Genomic DNA, 18,096 nt, shown 5'->3' with positions numbered 1-18,096 from the left:
AGACAGTCACAGGTAAAAAGATACCAGAGGCTGTTCATAATACCATTGAGGAGTTAAGGTGTCCACAATTATCAAGAGGGCCCTGGAACATTCTTAGATAAAAATAGGCCTCCTATCGCTTCTTGGCCTTTTGACTAAGATCAAGTGCAGTATCTGTTTTTATCAGTTTAGTATCTAATACATCGTCTCTCTGAGGACAGTGTTTTGTGGAGTTGTATGGATTTAATTTAAAAAGATATTTTTTTTAATGGCCTCTTTTCAGATATCTCATTCTTTCCATGGCTTCAGTCACCATTTATGATCTATTGATTTCCAAACACACATCTCCAACCCAGACCTGACCTATGCTCATTTGATCAAGTGCCTGAAGCTCTTGATAGGAAGATCTAATGAACATCTCTACTGGAGGCTGTATCACTTATCTACTGCTGAGTGACAAACAGTTCCAAAGCGTAGTGGATTAAAATAACCATGATTTTATTTGCCACTTCTGTCAATTCCAACTTTTAAAAATCTCCTCCAACCTTTCCATTTTTTCATACCCAGCACACTACTCTAATCCAGACCCCCTTCACTTCTCACTTCAGTAGAGGAACAGTCTCCTGCTGGGCTCCTTTTTCCTATCTTGCTTCCTTCAGATTCATTCTTCACACTTCAGCTCAATGGACCTTTCAAAAATTCAAACAAGGTCATATAGCTCTACTGTTTAAAACCCAATATTATCTTGTGACCCTCAGTATTAGGTCAATACTGCAAGCTATGGGGATTAAAGGACACCTACCACAGCTTCATATTTCCCCTTTTTTCATGCCACCTTCCCATTGAAAAAAAAACAAAACTCCTTTTAGTTACTTGAATTTGCCATGCTCTCACAACTAAATCTCTGCCTTTACACATGCTTTTGGAAAACAGTTTGGCATAATCTTTTAATGGTTTTATTTTTAATGGATAGTTTATATTACAGAATACTGTACAGCAGTGAAAATAAATATGCAAAGTAAATACAAATGACTTTAACACACATAATGTTGAAAAAATAAGTCAAATCCCCACAACTAAATGGCAGAGAGGCAGAGACATAGAGAAGACATGGTTCCATTTATACAAATTTATATAAACTATAGAACTGACAAACTTAATTATCCATAATATTGAAAGTCAAAGCAATGGTTAACTTGAGCAAGATTGGAAGGAACAGTTAATGACAGTCATCACTAAGAGGCTTCCGGGGTGTTGTCAATCTTCTATTACTTTACCAAAGTTATGGTTACTCAGATATGCTTCCTCTATAATAATTCAAAATACATGATTTACCCATTTTTATCCATGTATGTTTACAGTGATTATTATTATTACTAGAGACCTGGTGCACGAAATTCATGCATGGGTGGGGGGTGTCCCTCAGCCCAGCCTGCACCCTCTCCAATCTGGGACATCCCTCTCACAATCCAGGACTGCTGACTCCCAACTGCTCGCCTCCTGACTTCCTGATTGCCCCTAACTGCTTCTGCCTGCCAGCTTGATCACCCCAAAACCACACCCCTGCCAGACTGATTTATGCCTAACTGCTCCCATGCCAGCCTGTTTGCCCCTAACTTCCCTCCCCTGCAGGACTGGTCACCCCTAACTGCCCTCCCCTGCAGGCCTGGTCACCCTTAACTGCCCTCCCCTGCAGGCCTGGTCCTCCCCAACTGCCCTTCCCTGCAGGCCCAGTTGCCCCCAAATTCCCTCCTCTGCCGACCTGGTCACCCCTAACTACTCTCCCATGCAGGCTTGATCACCCCCAACTGCCTTTTCTTGCAGGCCTGGTTCCTCCCAACTGCCCTCCCCTGCTGGCCTGATTGCCCACAACTGCCCTCCCTTGCAGGCCTGGTCTCTCCCAACTGCCCTCCCCTGCTGGTCTGATTGCCCACAACTGCCCTCCCTTGCAGGCCTGGTCCCTCCCAACTTTCCTCCCCTGCTGGCCATCTTGTGGTGGCCATCTTGTGTCCACATGATGGCAGCCATCTTTGACCACATGGGGGCAGCCATATTGTGTGTTAGAGTGATGGTCAATTTGCATATTACTCTTTTATTAGATAGGATAGAGGCTTGGTGCACGGGTGAGGGCCAACTGGTTTGCCCTGAAGGGTGTCCTGGATCAGGGTGAGGGTTCCCTTGGGGCATGGGGCAGCCTGGGCGAGGGGCCTGGGGTGGTTTGCAGGCTGGCCACGCCCCCTGGCAGCCCAAGCAGAGGCCCTGGTATCTGGGATTTATTTATCTTCTATAATTGAAACTTTGTAGCCTTGAGTGGAGGCCTAGGCCAGCCAGGGTGTGTGGAAAGCTTGGCTTCCTCCATCACCAGGGGCAACTCAAGCCTCCTGCTCTCTCCAGCTCCATGGCTGCTGCCATTTTTGGGGGGATTTATTTATCTTCTATAATTGAAACTTTGTAGCCTTGAGTGGAGGCCTGGGCTGGCCAGGGTGTGTGGAAAGCTTAGCTTCCTCCATCACTGGGGGCAACTCAAGCCTCCTGTTCACTCCATGGCTGCAGCATTCTTGGTCAGGTTAATTTGCATACTCGCTCCTGATTGGTTGGTGGGCGTGGCTTGTGGGTGTGGTGAGTGATGGTTAATTTGCATATTACTCTTTTATTAGATAGGATTTTTGAAAAAGCAAAAAAATCATCATCATCAAATAATGAGACGAGTCAGTAAAACAAAAAACAATGATAGTTAAGAGATGCATAAAGGAAAGACAGAGTTAAGCAGCTGAAAGGAGAGGGATAAGAGTAACTTTCCCTAGAGTGGAATTACAGGGAGAAGGGCTTGTTGATTGTAGTGACGGTGCTCACTCCCTTTGTGGGAGACAAATAAAATTCTTCATTTATTATAATTTTGTTCAGGAGCAGAACTACCCAACCATGGAATCCAAATAAATTCCTGTTCTGTACGTCTGGTGGATATAAAGAAGGAAAAGCCATTTTTTAATCCAAATGTTGAAAAGGAAACCCAAAAATCTGACATAATAGGTAAGACTGACTGAAAGAATGTGTGATATGAATCCCAGATACTGTGTAAGGGTTTGGGACATGTCACCAGGGTCCACCGAGGAGATTCAGGTAACCTTGGGCAGAGGCAGGAGAAGAGGGAACCAGCACCTTACCAGTGATTTTAGCAGAAGAGTGTTCCTAGGAATTGAAAAAATGCCAAAAGACTGAAATTGCATATATAAGAATTGATGTCTGAGAAACTATTTCTAAAATAAGAGAGTAATGTATGGTGGTAGATGAAGTAACAAGAAAACAAAAGATTTTTTAAAAGAAAAAAATAATCAGAGCCAAGATACTTCTGAGAGGAAATGAGAAAGAAATGCATGAAGAAAAAAAGAGGTATAAAGTGATAGCATCCCCAGAAAGACAGGCATAATTAAGAGAAATGGGCTGAGCCAAGAGGAAAGTGAAGTAAAATGAGAATGAAAGAAGAGGTGGAATGAGGGTGGGGATTGGAGGTAGATTGAGGATAGAGGTAGGAGATAGAGTAAGGATGGGGGAAAGAAGTGCTGCAGGATGAGCAAAGCTGCTCTCTGTGCATGAATTTCACCACCTTCTGGGTAGCACTTGGAGCAACCTGCAGGTTGCACATTTGGGTACAAACCAGGGAGACCTGAGTTAACTTAGCTTCTCGTTATGGGGTCTTCTGTCCATGGGCTCCTTGGCCCCATCCTGGAGACACTAAGGGGTTTTTCTCCTTCTATGCAGTGATCAGCAGTGATGAAGATGAGTCCCCCAAAGCCTCCACCTCGGAACAAAGAAGGGGGCCTGGTAAGGAGGTGGGAGCTCAAGGATGGGGCTGCAGGAACCTCAATTAAGAGCTACTGTCTCCTGAAACATCAGTTCTGAGTTTATTCTGTACCACAGATCCAGTTTATCCTGCAATCCCATTCTCTGCATTCATTATACCTTGACCTTTTTGGGAAATGCAGGAAGATAAGAAATAGTTAGATATATATAATTATTAAATAAAAATATATGTATTTTTGAGGATGAAATCTATTGATGGGTCCTAATAGTCAACATATGTACTCTATATTGATTGTACAGTAGAAATAAGCTAGGACTAACTAGTTGTTAGGACTATAAACTGTTGGATTTCTACAGTAATTTCTATAGAGAAGAGAAACCTCATATTTCTTAATTGGACAGTCATGTTGTCATCTGATTACAAACTTTGAATCATGTCTGAAGGCAATTCATCCAGCTCTCTAATGTTAGCAGAAATAAATACTTCAAGTAAAGTATTCTGAAACCCAAAGTGTATTTTAGAGGTTTTCAGCAAGTCATGATATATAGAGTGATTTTTCAAAGGACCTTTACAAATAGTGTCTTAGTTTTTCCTTTACAACAGCCTTGGGATTAAGGAGGAAGGACACTATTATCCTTGTTACTGGATGAGAAAATGCTATCACATAAACCTTTCGGGCTCATCTACAAAGCCTCATGAAAATTAAGGGAAAGACAAGGCCACTGGATTCTGTGTTATTTCCTTTGTAAATTAAGAGCTCAAAATGGTTAACAAAATGTTGTTTCCTCAATCCCATGAGCAGCACAAATGGTCACAAACTACAGCTCTTTAGTACACAGGCTGGTGATTGGTTTTCCCTTCCTACATTCTCAGAGGATATTTAGCAAAACACACTAGGAAAATATCTAAGAACAAATAAAAATGTTACCTGGTCTTGATGTTACAAAAGATCAGTATTTCAAATAGTATGTTCATTCCACTGATCACTAGATTTATCAAAGTAAAATGTAAATGTACTTCAGTTTTCAGGGAGTATGCGTTCTAACTTATGTGTTAGTGTAAGCAAACTGCTCTAAAAGGCCATTTCAATATGGGTCTACGTCTCAGACACAAGAGAAGATTATTTCTCAGCCTTGTAAACAGTTCAAGTTGCATCTGGGTGTGCAGAGGCTCTCTACCTTTAGCACAAGATTTCCAAGCTCTCCCCACATAGAAACAACAAATAAAGGAAGTGTGAAATGACAAGAGAAGGGGTAAGAGGCAGGAGAGAGGTGTAGGAAAGTAAGGTTCAAACAGAGCAGAGGGGCTCTTTGCTAGTGACTTGTCTCTGTTCCGGGGACAAGGAATGGAGCATCACTAACCTACAAGGCAGGTGACTTAGAGGGACAGACCAGGTGAGCCTGTGTGTAGGCCATGGTATACATGGGTTTTCAAGATTTTTCAAGTTGTATTAGAGAATTTCCTGCTGAATTGGTTTCTTGGTCACATAGTGAGACATCTAAAGAATACTTTTTTTTTTTTGCACTGATCAATAACCTTGATTCCTTAGAATCAAATGAGGAAGGAGAGATCCAAGAAACCACCTGCTCAGCACCTGAGATTGCATCACGTAAGAATGTTCGGATTGCATTCCTGGATGAAAAATATCCAGAGCCTAAATCCAGAGCTCTATTTCCTAATAAATCTTATTCTGACATTCTCTATATGCATTGATTCTATTACTTCTAGGGCACAATTTCTGCTTTTAACTTCTTTGACCCTTTGGAATATGAAAGAGGGCAAAAAGGCATTATAAACTGTTGTTTAACTGGATGAGCCCAATCAATTGATATATTGAAAAGGTAGAAATAATACACTAGCAAATGACTGTCTTTTTTACTACACACTATCATATCTATTAATGCTGAAAAATTAAAATAATAAACGTAGTCTTTACCAACATGCTTTATATTCTACAGAGCATAGTAAGCACAGCATTTTTGTATTTGTTGACAGTATTGTCATTAGTCCCCAACTTAGAAAGTCTTCAAAGAATAATTTGTGCTGCTATTTATTTACATAAAAATAGCTTCAGCCCAACTACTCTCAAACCCAAATGATAGTTTAGTGGTGGGCTTACATTGTGATTTTTTACAGGGCTTTTATGAATAAAGATTTGTTTTGTTTTCACAAATACCTTAACTGGGAGATAGAGTAACTAAGTTATCCCCACATTATAGATGAGAACACTGGACATAAAAAGTTTAAGGGTCGGTTATAAATTCACACGGAGTGTAAAAAGGAGAGCCGGGCAGGAGCCCAGCATTATGATCATGAGCACCAGAACTTTATTCAATTGAAGAAAAGAGGAAAATGATCATCTCAACATCAATATTATCATAAACCCTATCTGCTATGTGACTTGTCATAGAATTTGTAAGACTTTGTTGTACAAATAGCTGTTTCTTCCCTCCTACTTTACAGAGCCCCTGGATTTGAGAAAATCACCTACATGCATGAAAAGACTTTCGGAAAATGGTAAGAGTAAATAAGAATTCTTCATAGTTATAAATGAACAGTATTTTCTACAAAATATTCATTCTAACTTTTTTATGTCCTTCAAAGTAAAATATAAATTTGCTTTAATTTTAGCTGGCTTGGATTTTAACTTTTGTATAAGTTAGGCTAATGGCTATAACATATAAGTACAAAGAGTCAAAGACTCAAACACAATAGAATTTGAATTTTTTTTCTCAAGTAAACATTCCTAGGAGGATTCGATGGTATACAGGTAGGGCTCTATTTCACAAAGTCATTCTGGGAAGCAACCATGGGGAGATCTGCCTTCTTCAATACCAGATTTCCAAGACAGCCCTGGGAGAGGAGCAGAGCTAAAAATAAATGTGAATACAGATTTAAAAAAAAAAAAAAAGCAACAACAACAAATCCATAAAGAGACAAGTAAAAGGAGAAAGCAAATCCAGTATAAGAAAACAGAGGGTCAAGAGAAAGCAGAGATGCCCACTGGGGTGAAATAACTTAGTCCCAGGCTCAGGAGAGGAGAGGAGGAAAGGGATAAAATACTGACCTACAGGTCACATGAATGCAAAAGGCAGGTCATGGAGGTTTCAGGGAGGGTCATTCTAGCCCTGGGTTTTCAGAGCTTCCCAGGTTTTCCTCTCTAGGTTCCTTTTCATACACTGAGACCTTCAAAGGGACATTTGTTCCTTCTGCAGGGAGAAATCATGAAGAGGCTTCTGAGTTCGGTGCAGACGAGACGCCCCCAGCAATCAGGAGTTATACAGCGAGGAGTGGTCCTGATGAGGAGGGTGAGGCCTGCCATTGCTGGGCTCCAGAACATCATGAGTCTGAGCTCAGGGTTCCCGTTTCTCTGAGCACACACCGTGGCCCAGGGAGCCCACTCCTGCCTTGGTCTCATGTGGCCACTTTAAAAACTGCAAAGAAAGGAAACATTATAATTCTGGCTTAACCAAAAAGGATGGCTCTTGTTGGATGGCAGTTCATCTTATTCCATGTTCTCAGACATGTGACCCCCAAGTGTGGTGGATCACATTGTGATGTTCTCATACTCACCAGCTATTCTGCACAGAGCAGAGAAAGTGGGACAGTCCGCTACTGTTCAGTTTTGTCATAAACTTGTTCAAACCTCAATGGACTCTGGCCATACTCTCTATTGACAGAAGGAACAGCTTCTGGCTATTGCCATCAAATCCCATTTATAACTTTTGTCAGATGACCCCCAATATTAGCCTACAGAGTGATATTTTTTGAAATAGCTTCACAATTATGGGAAATCACAAGTGTGATAAATAGTTTACATAGACTCATGGCAGCTAAGTCCAGATTCACTGCCAAATTAGTTAGCTGCCAGCCTATGAAAAAATGTTGGTTTTCTAACATTGATTTTGCACGTGGGTCTTTTCTCCATTTGGTATTGCTCTCTTTCCTTTAGATGGGAAGAAACGGAAATAAAAATCATCCCGTCTTTATGTTCCAAAACCTTCTACAATGTGAGGAGTCATAAGATTTAACTCTTTCCATTATGGAGTACTAGTTGTGTTTCCCCTTACCTCCTAGATTCTCCAGATATTGGAAACCAATCTGCTTGGAAGATGAGCAATAAGAAAAGACGTAAGAACAATCAAAATTCTTGATGTAACAAATTGCTTTCTTTGCTACAAAAGCTTCAGCCAATTTTTTGTTATATCCTTTACATTTAAAAAAACTATTAGGATTTTAGGTGATATACATGATACATTTTGCATTGGGTGGACGGAGCTAATTGGTATAAAAGTTCAATGGCATTATGAGCAATGCAAGTTTATATTCTTCACTCAAATAAAGGACAAAGTAGTTCTATGGTGGAGGGATACTCTGCCCACATGATCATTAAGAACCAGCTGATGGAGGCTCTGACTTCTAGAAAATGTTGCTTACATGGTTCCCCTGGATAAAACAGAGTAGAATTAGATGTACAGATAAGTGGAAGGTTAAGAAATGTAAGAAATGATGACAAAAAGAAGTGCCTTCCATGGCAAAGTCGTCCCTGACCTTGGGGATGGTTCCAGGAACAACCTTAACCAACAGGTCAGATGGAGCCACAGGGTGGCCTGCCAGTAGGAATGTTCCTACCCCTCTTACACAGCTTTCTTTTTCCAATTTTTCTTTTGAAGATTCCATGCTGGATTGGTTCCTAGGACGCAGACTGAGACTGTTATGGAATTTTATTTTTTTCTGCAGGGATCAGCAGTGGTGACTCTTCAGAATTGAGTAACGGAGAAGAGCCTCAGGAAACTTCTAGTTCAGACCTCAGAAATGGGTCAGGTAACGAAGATTAAGATGCCAAGCCTTGGTCTGCGAATGTCAGGAATCTGAAATTAAAGCTACTGATTCCAGATGCATTTTGCTCTGAGCATCTTGAAGAACTTATATCCAGTTAATCCTGGCAACTCCTTTCAGCATTTTAGAAAATAGGAGGAGGCAGGAAATTATTACAAAGTCATGTTTAACAGGATGAGCCCTATTGAATAAACATATATAATTATACATTGCTGTTTTAGAAGAAATAAATAGCAAAATGATAACATCTTTTTAAATACCTACTGTGATACCCACCAATACTAAGATCTTAGATTTACATTGGTTCACATTAATGTCATTTGTAACGGTAAAAGAGAACTTGCCCTGCTATGTAATAATAGACAGAAATAAAAAGTTTCAGATCAACCACTCTCAACCTTTAGAATAGTTTTTAAAGATTTCCATCACATTGTAATTGGATTATATGGTGTTATTTTAAAGTACTTTGGCAAATGAGATTTTACTTTGTCATCACAAAATCCTTAAGACTTAGTCAGACTAATTCTTCTGTTGTTATTAATCTTCAGCTGAGGGTACTTTTCCATTGGTTTTTAGAGAGAGAGGAAGAGACAGAGAGAAAGAAACATCGATGTGAGAGAGACACATGGATTGGTTGTCTCCCACGCCAAGGTACCAGAATTGAACCAGATCCCTTCAGTCTGTGGGCCGATGCTCTATCCACTGAGCCAAACTAGCTAGGGCTAGGCAGGCTAATTCTTTCTATCCCCATTTTAGGATAAGGAAATTGATGTACAAATTTATAAGGGTCAAAAAGGATGAGTGTTGCATGTAACAGGCAGGAAAATAAGGGCTATTTCAATGATCGAAGTCCAAAGAGGAGGTACAAGGGACCTGGCATAATCACAAGGAAATGTATCAGTGCCTGATACAAGAAAACTTATTTAGCAAACAACTATCGGTATGGATATTAATATATTAATATCTTGATGTAGACAAAAATATGAAAATCATAAAGAATCAGAGAGGTAAAAATAGAACTAGCTCTATGGTATACAAAACACCTAGAATAATAAAACTAAAAAGAATGGACAGAGAAATAAAAATAAACAGAGATTAACAGTATCATTGGTTTAAAAAGAGAAATCAAGGACAGAGAAACTCACAAAATCAACAGGATGGAGACAGAAAGTGTAAGGCAGAGCAATGAGCAAAAAAACTGAGAAGTAATAAGAAAATGAGGTATGGCTAGATAGAAAAAGAAACAGGTATCTGTTGTATGTGAGGTGTAGTCATTGGAGTAGGCGTACTTTTCCCTAGCTCATCTGAGCTGTGAACATAATTCAGCATAACCACATTGAAGTGTGTTCCTGGTCATCATGTACTACGTGTCATTTTCTTACTTCCCTTCAGTGTCCAGTGTCCTGTCTTCAAATGAATAGAGGAAGAGAGTCAGAAGAGATGCCAGCCTGATAGACTGTGGTGGAGAAGCCAATTGTGATACTACTTATCAGTTATCTTTGTTTTCCTGTCTGCACAGAGGAAAAGCTCTTCCTTCTTTTCCCTACCTCTCCCCCAAAACATTGCCTCACATGTGCACACAAATGAACACACACTAATATACAGACAGACTTGAGCACAGATTAGGACTACATCCTCCACTTTGAGGGAACCAAAGAGAAAGAGGAGCAGGGCTCCTGAATGGAGGGAGGGGTCAATGAGTAGATAATGTGAGGAGAATGGAAAAGGTAGGCTGAAGTCATCAAATGAAAAGGTATATGAGTAATTTTCAAGGTTTTCTAAGTGGACATGGGATCCAAATATCACCAGTTGTGGGTTTTATGGGGCGGAGTAGGATGACTTCAAAGATATGTCTCAAAGTTTACCAGAAATCTATAATAATAGAAGTGTAATATGCTAATTAGACCGGACAACCTTCCAGATGAACTTCCGGATGAAGCCGGGGTGCCAGGGAAGCCCTGGTCCTGGGTGCCAGAGGGAAGCTGGTGCTGGCAGTCGGGGGAAGGAAGGCCTACTCTTGTACAAATTTTGTGCATTGGGTCTCTAGTATGGTAATAAAGTTTATGACTGACAGATCAGAGGAAACTGGCAAAAGAAATAGTGGTCAATAGTGAAGTCAGTGATGATAAAATTAGTAATTTGTAAGACTAAGCTGAACATCGATGAAGAAAATGTAAAGACAAAGTTTGCAATTATAAAAACAGCAAAAAGATCAACATAAGACAGAGAAGGAAGCAAAGAAGCAAAGAAAAACAAAGGGAAGTGACAGTGGAAAGAGGATTACTTCAATAGTGAAACCATATCCAGAGGCAGAAGCATAGAAAAATAGATGGGAAGGAGATGTATATAGGGAGTAATCAATGGAGAGGAATTAGATGAGGCACAAAAAGAACTGTAGAGAAAGAGTTAAAATAAGAGAGAAATGGTAGAGAAGATGGAGGCAGTGGGAAAGGGAGAGAGAGATGGAGAAATTGTGGGATCTGAGATGACCATAAAACAAAAGCAATGTCTGCACAAGGAGTAGTTCACACCAGCAGTGAGTTTTCAGAGTAAGGTGTCTCCAGGTATCAAAATGATCCGTGTAACTCACCCAGACTATTAGAGATGTCACCAGGCATTTCACTCATTCTTATGGCTTTAATCACCATCCACAACCTAATGGTTCCTATATATCTCCAGTCCAGACCTGTCTTCTAAACTCATTGATCCAACTATCAGCAAGACCTCTGGTCAAGGTCTTAAAGGCCTTAGCCTTCTCCTCTTAGATGTCTTTCCATTTGAAACTCAACTCTTCTAAAACTGAGCACATCATCTTTTTCTCTAAAGCCAACACCTGCTCCCAGTATTCTCCAGCTCTAAAACACACTATTAATTTACCAGTTCTTTCAAGTTCATATTCTCAGAGTCATCAGTATAGCCCTCTGTAACCTAACTCTATTAATTCTTCCTTTTAAATGTCTCCAGGTTGTCCATGCATCTCCATCACCAAGCTATCACTTTAATCAATGTCTATTATCACTTCTCACTGGAACTAGAGTGACAGGCTCCTGCTTGTCCTCCTGCTTCTAATTTTGTTCACACCAAACATATTCTAAGTTATTTAGCTAAATTGGTCTTTCAAAAATGCAAATATGTCCATGCTGCTCTCTACATAAAATCCATTGTCCTTCACTTTCCTTTAGGATTAAGTTAAATCTCCTTTGTGTGGCCCCCAAAGTCACCTACCTTGAGGCTCCTGCCTCTTTCTCCATCGTTATCATTGCCACTAACTTTCCTACTTCATGTTCAAACATCCTTAAGCTTCTCTTGGTTACTTGTATTCACTGAATGTAGACCTTTGCACATGCTTCTCCATCCACGTGGGGCAATTATCTTGGTCCCTTTCCTCCATAATCTGGCTAACTCCTGCTTCCATTATACATACTCTGGAAGGGGTCCCTTATCTCAAATGCACTAGTTTTTCCTGCTGTACCCTCCCCTCCTTCTAGAGTACTCTGTGTGATCTGTGTTCTAACATTCTTCAACTTTCAATATATTCACTTCTTTATGTTTCAATGTCATGGTTGCTCTTAAGTTGACAAGCACTGACACTTCAGTAGTCATATGTCCTACATTGTTATCAGTGTCCATCTCAGCACCTGGCACATAACAGAAGTTTAACAAATGTGTTTAGTGAATGAAAATAATTGTTTAGTCTCTGTATTCCAACATTTGGAAATTTGTCTGGCCAAAGTTAGTTTATTAGAGCATCTATATGGAATGTTTACAAAAACTATTTTAATAATTTAATTATACATATATGTGTATAGACATATAAATGTAACAGTATTTCTGGGGGAAAAATAACATCACATAAAAATAAATACAAATGGCTTTTGTGTAACAGAAGGTCGCGCCTGGAGAAAGTGGAAACTTGGAGTCTCGTGGCCGCAGCAACGTTGCTACTTCTCAGAAGCTCCTCTAGGCCACTCGCCAAGACACCTGGCCACCAAGATGCCTCGAATTATGATTAAAGGGGGCATATGGCAGAATACCGAGGATGAAATTCTTAAAGCAGTGGTAATGAAATATGGGAAAAACCAGTGGTCTAGGATTGCCTCACTGCTGCATAGAAAATCAGCAAAGCAATGCAAAGCCAGATGGTATGAGTGGCTTGATCCAAGCATTAAGAAAACAGAATGGTCCAGAGAAGAAGAGGAAAAACTCTTACACTTGGCCAAGTTGATGCCAACTCAGTGGAGAACCATCGCTCCAATCATTGGAAGAACAGCTGCCCAGTGCTTGGAACACTATGAATTTCTTCTGGATAAAGCGGCCCAAAGAGACAATGAAGAGGAAACAACAGATGATCCACGAAAACTTAAACCTGGAGAAACAGACCCAAATCCAGAAACAAAACCAGCACGGCCTGATCCAATTGATATGGACGAGGATGAACCTGAGATACTTTCTGAAGCTAGAGCCCGCCTGGCTAATACTCAGGGAAAGAAGGCCAAGAGGAAAGCAAGAGAGAAACAATTGGAAGAAGCAAGGCGTCTTGCTGCCCGCCAAAAGAGAAGAGAACTTCGAGCAGCTGGCATAGAAATTCAGAAGAAGAGAAAAAAGAAGAGAGGAGTTGATTATAATGCTGAAATCCCATTTGAAAAAAAGCCTGCTCTTGGTTTCTATGATACTTCAGAGGAAAACTACAAGGCTCTTGATGCAGATTTCAGGAAGTTAAGACAACAGGATCTTGATGGTGAGCTAAGATCTGAAAAAGAAGGAAGAGATAGAAAAAAAGACAAGCAGCATTTGAAAAGGAAAAAAGAATCTGATTTACCATCAGCTATTCTTCAAACAAGTGGTGTTTCTGAATTTACTAAAAAGAGAAGCAAACTAGTACTTCCTGCCCCTCAGATTTCAGATGCAGAACTCCAGGAAGTTGTGAAAGTAGGCCAAGCAAGTGAAATTGCACATCAAACAGCTGAGGCATCTGGCATAACAAACTCGGCTTCCAGTACTCTTTTGTCTGAGTACAATGTCACCAACAACAGCATCGCCCTTAGAACACCACAAACGCCAGCTTCTCAGGACAGAATTCTGCAGGAAGCCCAGAACCTCATGGCCCTGACCAATGTGGACACCCCATTAAAAGGTGGACTTAACACATCTTTGCACGTCAGTGACTTCTCAGGTGTGACTCCACAGCGGCAGGTTGTACAGACTCCAAACACAGTTCTTTCAACCCCATTCAGGACTTCCTCTCATGGATCGGAAGGGCTGACTCCCCAGAGTGAGACAACTCCCAAACCAGTTGTTAATTCCACCCCGGGTAGAACTCCTCTTCCAGACAAGTTAAACATTAGTCCAGAGGGTGGAATGGCAGACTACAATGATCCCTCTTATGTGAAGCAGATGGAAAGAGAGTCTCGTGAACACCTCCGTTTAGGGTTGATGGGTCTTCCTGCCCCTAAGAATGACTTTGAAATTGTTCTACCAGAAAATGCTGAGAAGGAGCTGGAAGAGCATGAAATAGATGATACATACATTGAAGATGCTGCTGACGTGGATGGACGAAAGCAGGCCATACAAGATGCAGAGCATGTAAAGGAAATGAAGCGAATGCATAAAGCTGTCCAGAAAGATCTTCCAAGACCATCAGAAGTAAATGAAACTATTCTAAGACCCTTAAATGTAGAACCACCATTAATAGATTTACAGAAAAGTGAAGAACTAATCAAAAAAGAAATGATCACAATGCTTCATTATGACCTTCTACATCACCCTTATGAACCATCTGGAAGTAAAAAAGGAAAACCTGTAAGATTTGCTACCAATAATTCAGAGCACATTGTCTATCTGGAACATAACCCTTATGAAAAGTTCGCTAAAGAAGAGCTGAAAAAGGCCCAAGATGTTCTGGTACAGGAGATGGAAGTGGTAAAACAAGGTATGAGCCATGGAGAACTCTCAAGTGAAGCTTATAATCAGGTGTGGGAAGAATGCTACAGTCAAGTTTTGTATCTCCCCAGGCAGAACCGCTACACATGGGCCAACCTAGCAAGCAAAAAGGACAGAATTGAGTCACTTGAAAAGAGGCTTGAGATAAACAGGGGTCACATGATGACAGAAGCCAAGAGAGCTGCAAAGATGGAAAAGAAGATGAAAATTTTGCTTGGTGGTTCCCAGTCTCGAGCTATGGGGCTCATGAAACAATTGAATGACTTATGGGACCAAATTGAACAGGCTTACTTAGAGTTACGCACTTTTGAAGAACTCAAGAAACATGAAGATTCTGCGATTCCCCAGAGGCTAGAGTGTCTTAAAGAAGATGTACAGCGACAACAGGAAAGAGAAAAGGAACTTCAGCAAAGATATGCTGATTTGTTGCTGGAGAAAGAATCTTTAAAGTCCAAAATGTGAAGCACAGTGTGTATTCTGTCACAGGATGAACTAATTGCTGGTTTTCATACTCCGGAAGGCTGAAACTGATGTTTATCTTCATTGACAAATTTGCCCATATCTGTGCTCTTTTGATCGTTTATTTTAAATGATCTAACACATTCTGTGTATAAAGCCTTTGACTCCACAGGACATTTTAGGGTTTAAATTATGACAATCATCCTTTTATCAGTGTCACATTTGCAAAATTTTTTTTTTCAGTTTTGGCCTTTATTTTAAAAGCCTGATTTTTAAGCACCGCCTGTGAGTATACTCTTGAATAAAAACAAAACCTAAAAAATAAATAATTAATAATAAATTAAATAAATACAAATGTTTGTAAAAAATGTCATTGAGGAATGGATGGGAGAAGCACATAAAGAAAAAATAGTAAGCCAAAGATGCAGATTTGGGGCAAAGAAAATAGAGAAAAAAAAACAGATTGAAAGGAAGGGACAGAGATAATGAAGAAAAACAATAGGTAAAGAGATTTCAGAGATAGAGCCATCCTTTGATGTAGGGGGAAAGGAGGATGATTCCAGGTCAGGGGCGCAAATTAAAATTGCAAATTAAAGTTTTTTACAAATCATAACATAGGAACAAAGCTCCAAGGACTTGGAAACCAGAAGTGTTCCTGTGTCATGTGTTCACCAAGTGTTGTGCCAAGAGACCAAGAAGCAAGGTCTAAATGTAGCCAAGCGGGAACCAAGATGGCTGCATAGGAAAACACCTGAACTTGCTGCCATGCACAACCACTTCAAAACTACAACTAAAAGACAAAATGAATATCATCCAGAACCACGGGAAGGCTGGCTGAGTGGAATTTATACAACTAGAAGGAAAGAGAAAAGCACACTGAGACTGGGAGGAGGTGCAGAGGTATGGAAGTGATGTGCGGAGGTACAGAAGCATGTGCGGAAAGGGACTGGCAACTGAGTATGCTGTTGTCTTTTTCAATCAAGTGGGAGATACAAGTTCCCAACTGCTCTGAACTCCAATTCTGGGTGAGACTCTGGGGACCCAGACTCATACAGGGAGAAACTGGACTGTCTGGCATCGGGCCAGAACACAAGGGCGACTTTCTCTCAGAGGTGCTTGCAGCGATCATTGTTCCTGCATGGTGCCGCAGGACACAGAGACCCTTTTCAGGGCAGGGCTGACAGTCAGCCATTGCTGTTTGCTCCACCTTGGTGATTCCCTGAGACCCTGCCCCACCCAATTAACAACCCACCCAAGCTGTGCGCATAGACTTTTGAATATGAATGGGCTGGCCTTTTGCAATCTAAAACCAAACAAACTGCAACTGGGTCAGAGAGCCCCAGAGCCTCCAAAAGAAGGCCCAAGGCTGGACAGCAGCTTGCATTACTTCACAGCTGGGCCTCATCTGGGCACCTCCAAACCCCAAACAAAGAGGAGGAATCTGTAGATCTCTCTGTAGCTCCTGCTGGGTGACCTCCGGCAGTGGCTGACTTTGCACCTCCTTGGAGATCCAAGAGCCAGTGTACCCAGTGGTCAGAGTGAGACCATCCAGATTACAACTCCTCAGATCCATAAGGGACACACTCAGGGGGCAGACTCAGTGAGTGCCAAAGCCCCACTGAAGCAAGCATTGCCTCATAAGGGTGTCTCCAGCACAGAAGTTCTCCCATCATAGACACAGCTGATCCTCACAGCCAATTGGCCTGGAGGTCAATTCCTCCCAGTGATACCAACAACAATCAAGGCTTAACTACAACAAGACTGTGCACACAGCCCACAAAGGGGTGCACCAAGAGTGTCCACCTCAGGTAACTGGGGAAGCTGAGCCACTGGACCCTATAGGACAGCTAGCACACAAAGCCACTCTACCAACACAGGGAAGCAGCCAAAATGTGGAGACAAAGAAACAGGTCACAAATGAAAGAAATGGAGGAAAGCAAATGACTGGATATAGAGTTCAAAACCACAGTTATAAGGTTTTTCAAGAATTTTCTAGAAACCTCCGAGAAATTTAGTGAGGCCCTCAAGGATATGAAAAAGGACCAACTAAAAATTAAGCTACACTGACTGAAATAAAAAAAAATATTATACAGAGATCTAACAGCAGACTAGAGGATCCCAAGAATCAAGTAAAAGATTTGAAATACAAAGAAGCAAAAAACACCCACCTGTAAAAGCAAAAAGAAAAAAAGAATCCAAAAATATGAAGATAGTGTAAGGAGCCTCTGGAACAACTTCAAGCATACCAACATCCGAATTAAGGGGGTGCCAGAAGAAGAGAGAGAGCAAGATATTAAAAACCTATTTGAAGAAATAATGACAGAAAACTTCCCCTACCTGGTGAAAGAAATAGACTTACAAGGCCAGGAAGTGCAGAGAACCCCAAACAAGAGGAATCCAAAGAGCACCACACCAAGACACATCATATTTAAAATGCCAAGGGCAAAAGACCAAGAGAGAATCTTAAAAGCAGCAAGAGAAAAGCAGTTAGTTACCTACAAGAGAGTACCCATACGATTGTCAGCTGATTTCTCAACAGAAACTATGCAGGCCAAAAGGGAGTAGCAAGAAATATTCAAAGTGATGAATAGCATGAACCTACAACCAAAATTACTCTACCCAGCAAAGCTATCATTCAGAATTGAAGGTCAGATAAAGAGCTTCACAGATAAGAAAAAGCTAAAGGAGTTCATTACTGCCAAACCAGTATTATATGAAATGCTAAAGAGTATTCTTTAAGAAGATGAAGAAGAAGAAAAAGGTAAAGATAAAAACTATGAACAACAAAGTGACATCATATACCTATCTATCATCAAGTGAATCTAAAAATCAAATGAATAAAAAATCTGATGAACAGAATAAACTGGTGAATATAACAGAATCAGGGGCATAGAAAGGGAGTGGACTGACAATTCTAGGGGGGAAGAAGGTGTGTCGGGGTGTGCAGGAAGAGACTGGACAAAAATCATACACCAATGGATCAGGACAGTGGGGGGGGGGCATAAGGGCAGAGGGTGGGGTGGGAACCAGGTGGAAGGGAGTTATGGGGGGAAAAAAGAGGAAAATCTGTAATAATC

At 40.8% G+C, this 18,096-nt stretch overlaps 2 protein-coding genes and 1 pseudogene across 3 annotated transcripts in view; all 3 read left to right on the top strand.

The window, feature by feature from the left end:
- The window catches only part of LOC103303198 (nuclear body protein SP140-like protein), a 68,751-nt gene that overhangs the window by 28,986 nt on the left and 21,669 nt on the right, over nucleotides 1-18,096 (top strand). For both annotated transcript variants that reach the window (XM_054722783.1, XM_054722782.1), the window contains exons 8-14: nucleotides 2,884-3,009; nucleotides 3,739-3,801; nucleotides 5,331-5,390; nucleotides 6,245-6,298; nucleotides 6,997-7,089; nucleotides 7,859-7,912; nucleotides 8,522-8,605. In XM_054722783.1, coding sequence (XP_054578758.1) covers nucleotides 2,884-3,009; nucleotides 3,739-3,801; nucleotides 5,331-5,390; nucleotides 6,245-6,298; nucleotides 6,997-7,089; nucleotides 7,859-7,912; nucleotides 8,522-8,605 — 534 coding nt within the window. The remainder of the gene's footprint in view (nucleotides 1-2,883; nucleotides 3,010-3,738; nucleotides 3,802-5,330; nucleotides 5,391-6,244; nucleotides 6,299-6,996; nucleotides 7,090-7,858; nucleotides 7,913-8,521; nucleotides 8,606-18,096) is intronic.
- On the top strand, nucleotides 115-231 carry LOC114229215 (U2 spliceosomal RNA; annotated as a pseudogene).
- Nucleotides 12,479-15,336, top strand: LOC103303188 (cell division cycle 5-like protein). Its single transcript, XM_054722781.1, has one exon. The coding sequence runs from the start codon at nucleotides 12,614-12,616 to the stop codon at nucleotides 15,020-15,022; it is 2,409 nt and encodes an 802-aa protein (XP_054578756.1). The 5' UTR covers nucleotides 12,479-12,613; the 3' UTR covers nucleotides 15,023-15,336.

The sequence above is a fragment of the Eptesicus fuscus genome, chromosome 11, assembly GCF_027574615.1.
Source record: "Eptesicus fuscus isolate TK198812 chromosome 11, DD_ASM_mEF_20220401, whole genome shotgun sequence".
NCBI classification, from domain to species: Eukaryota; Metazoa; Chordata; class Mammalia; order Chiroptera; family Vespertilionidae; genus Eptesicus; species Eptesicus fuscus.
This window is presented reverse-complemented; position numbering and strand designations above follow the sequence as displayed.

Bases quoted from the DNA above. Each gene is read 5' to 3' on its own strand.
- LOC103303188 (XM_054722781.1), top strand. From the start codon at position 12,614: ATGCCTCGAATTATGATTAAAGGGGGCATATGGCAGAATACCGAGGAT.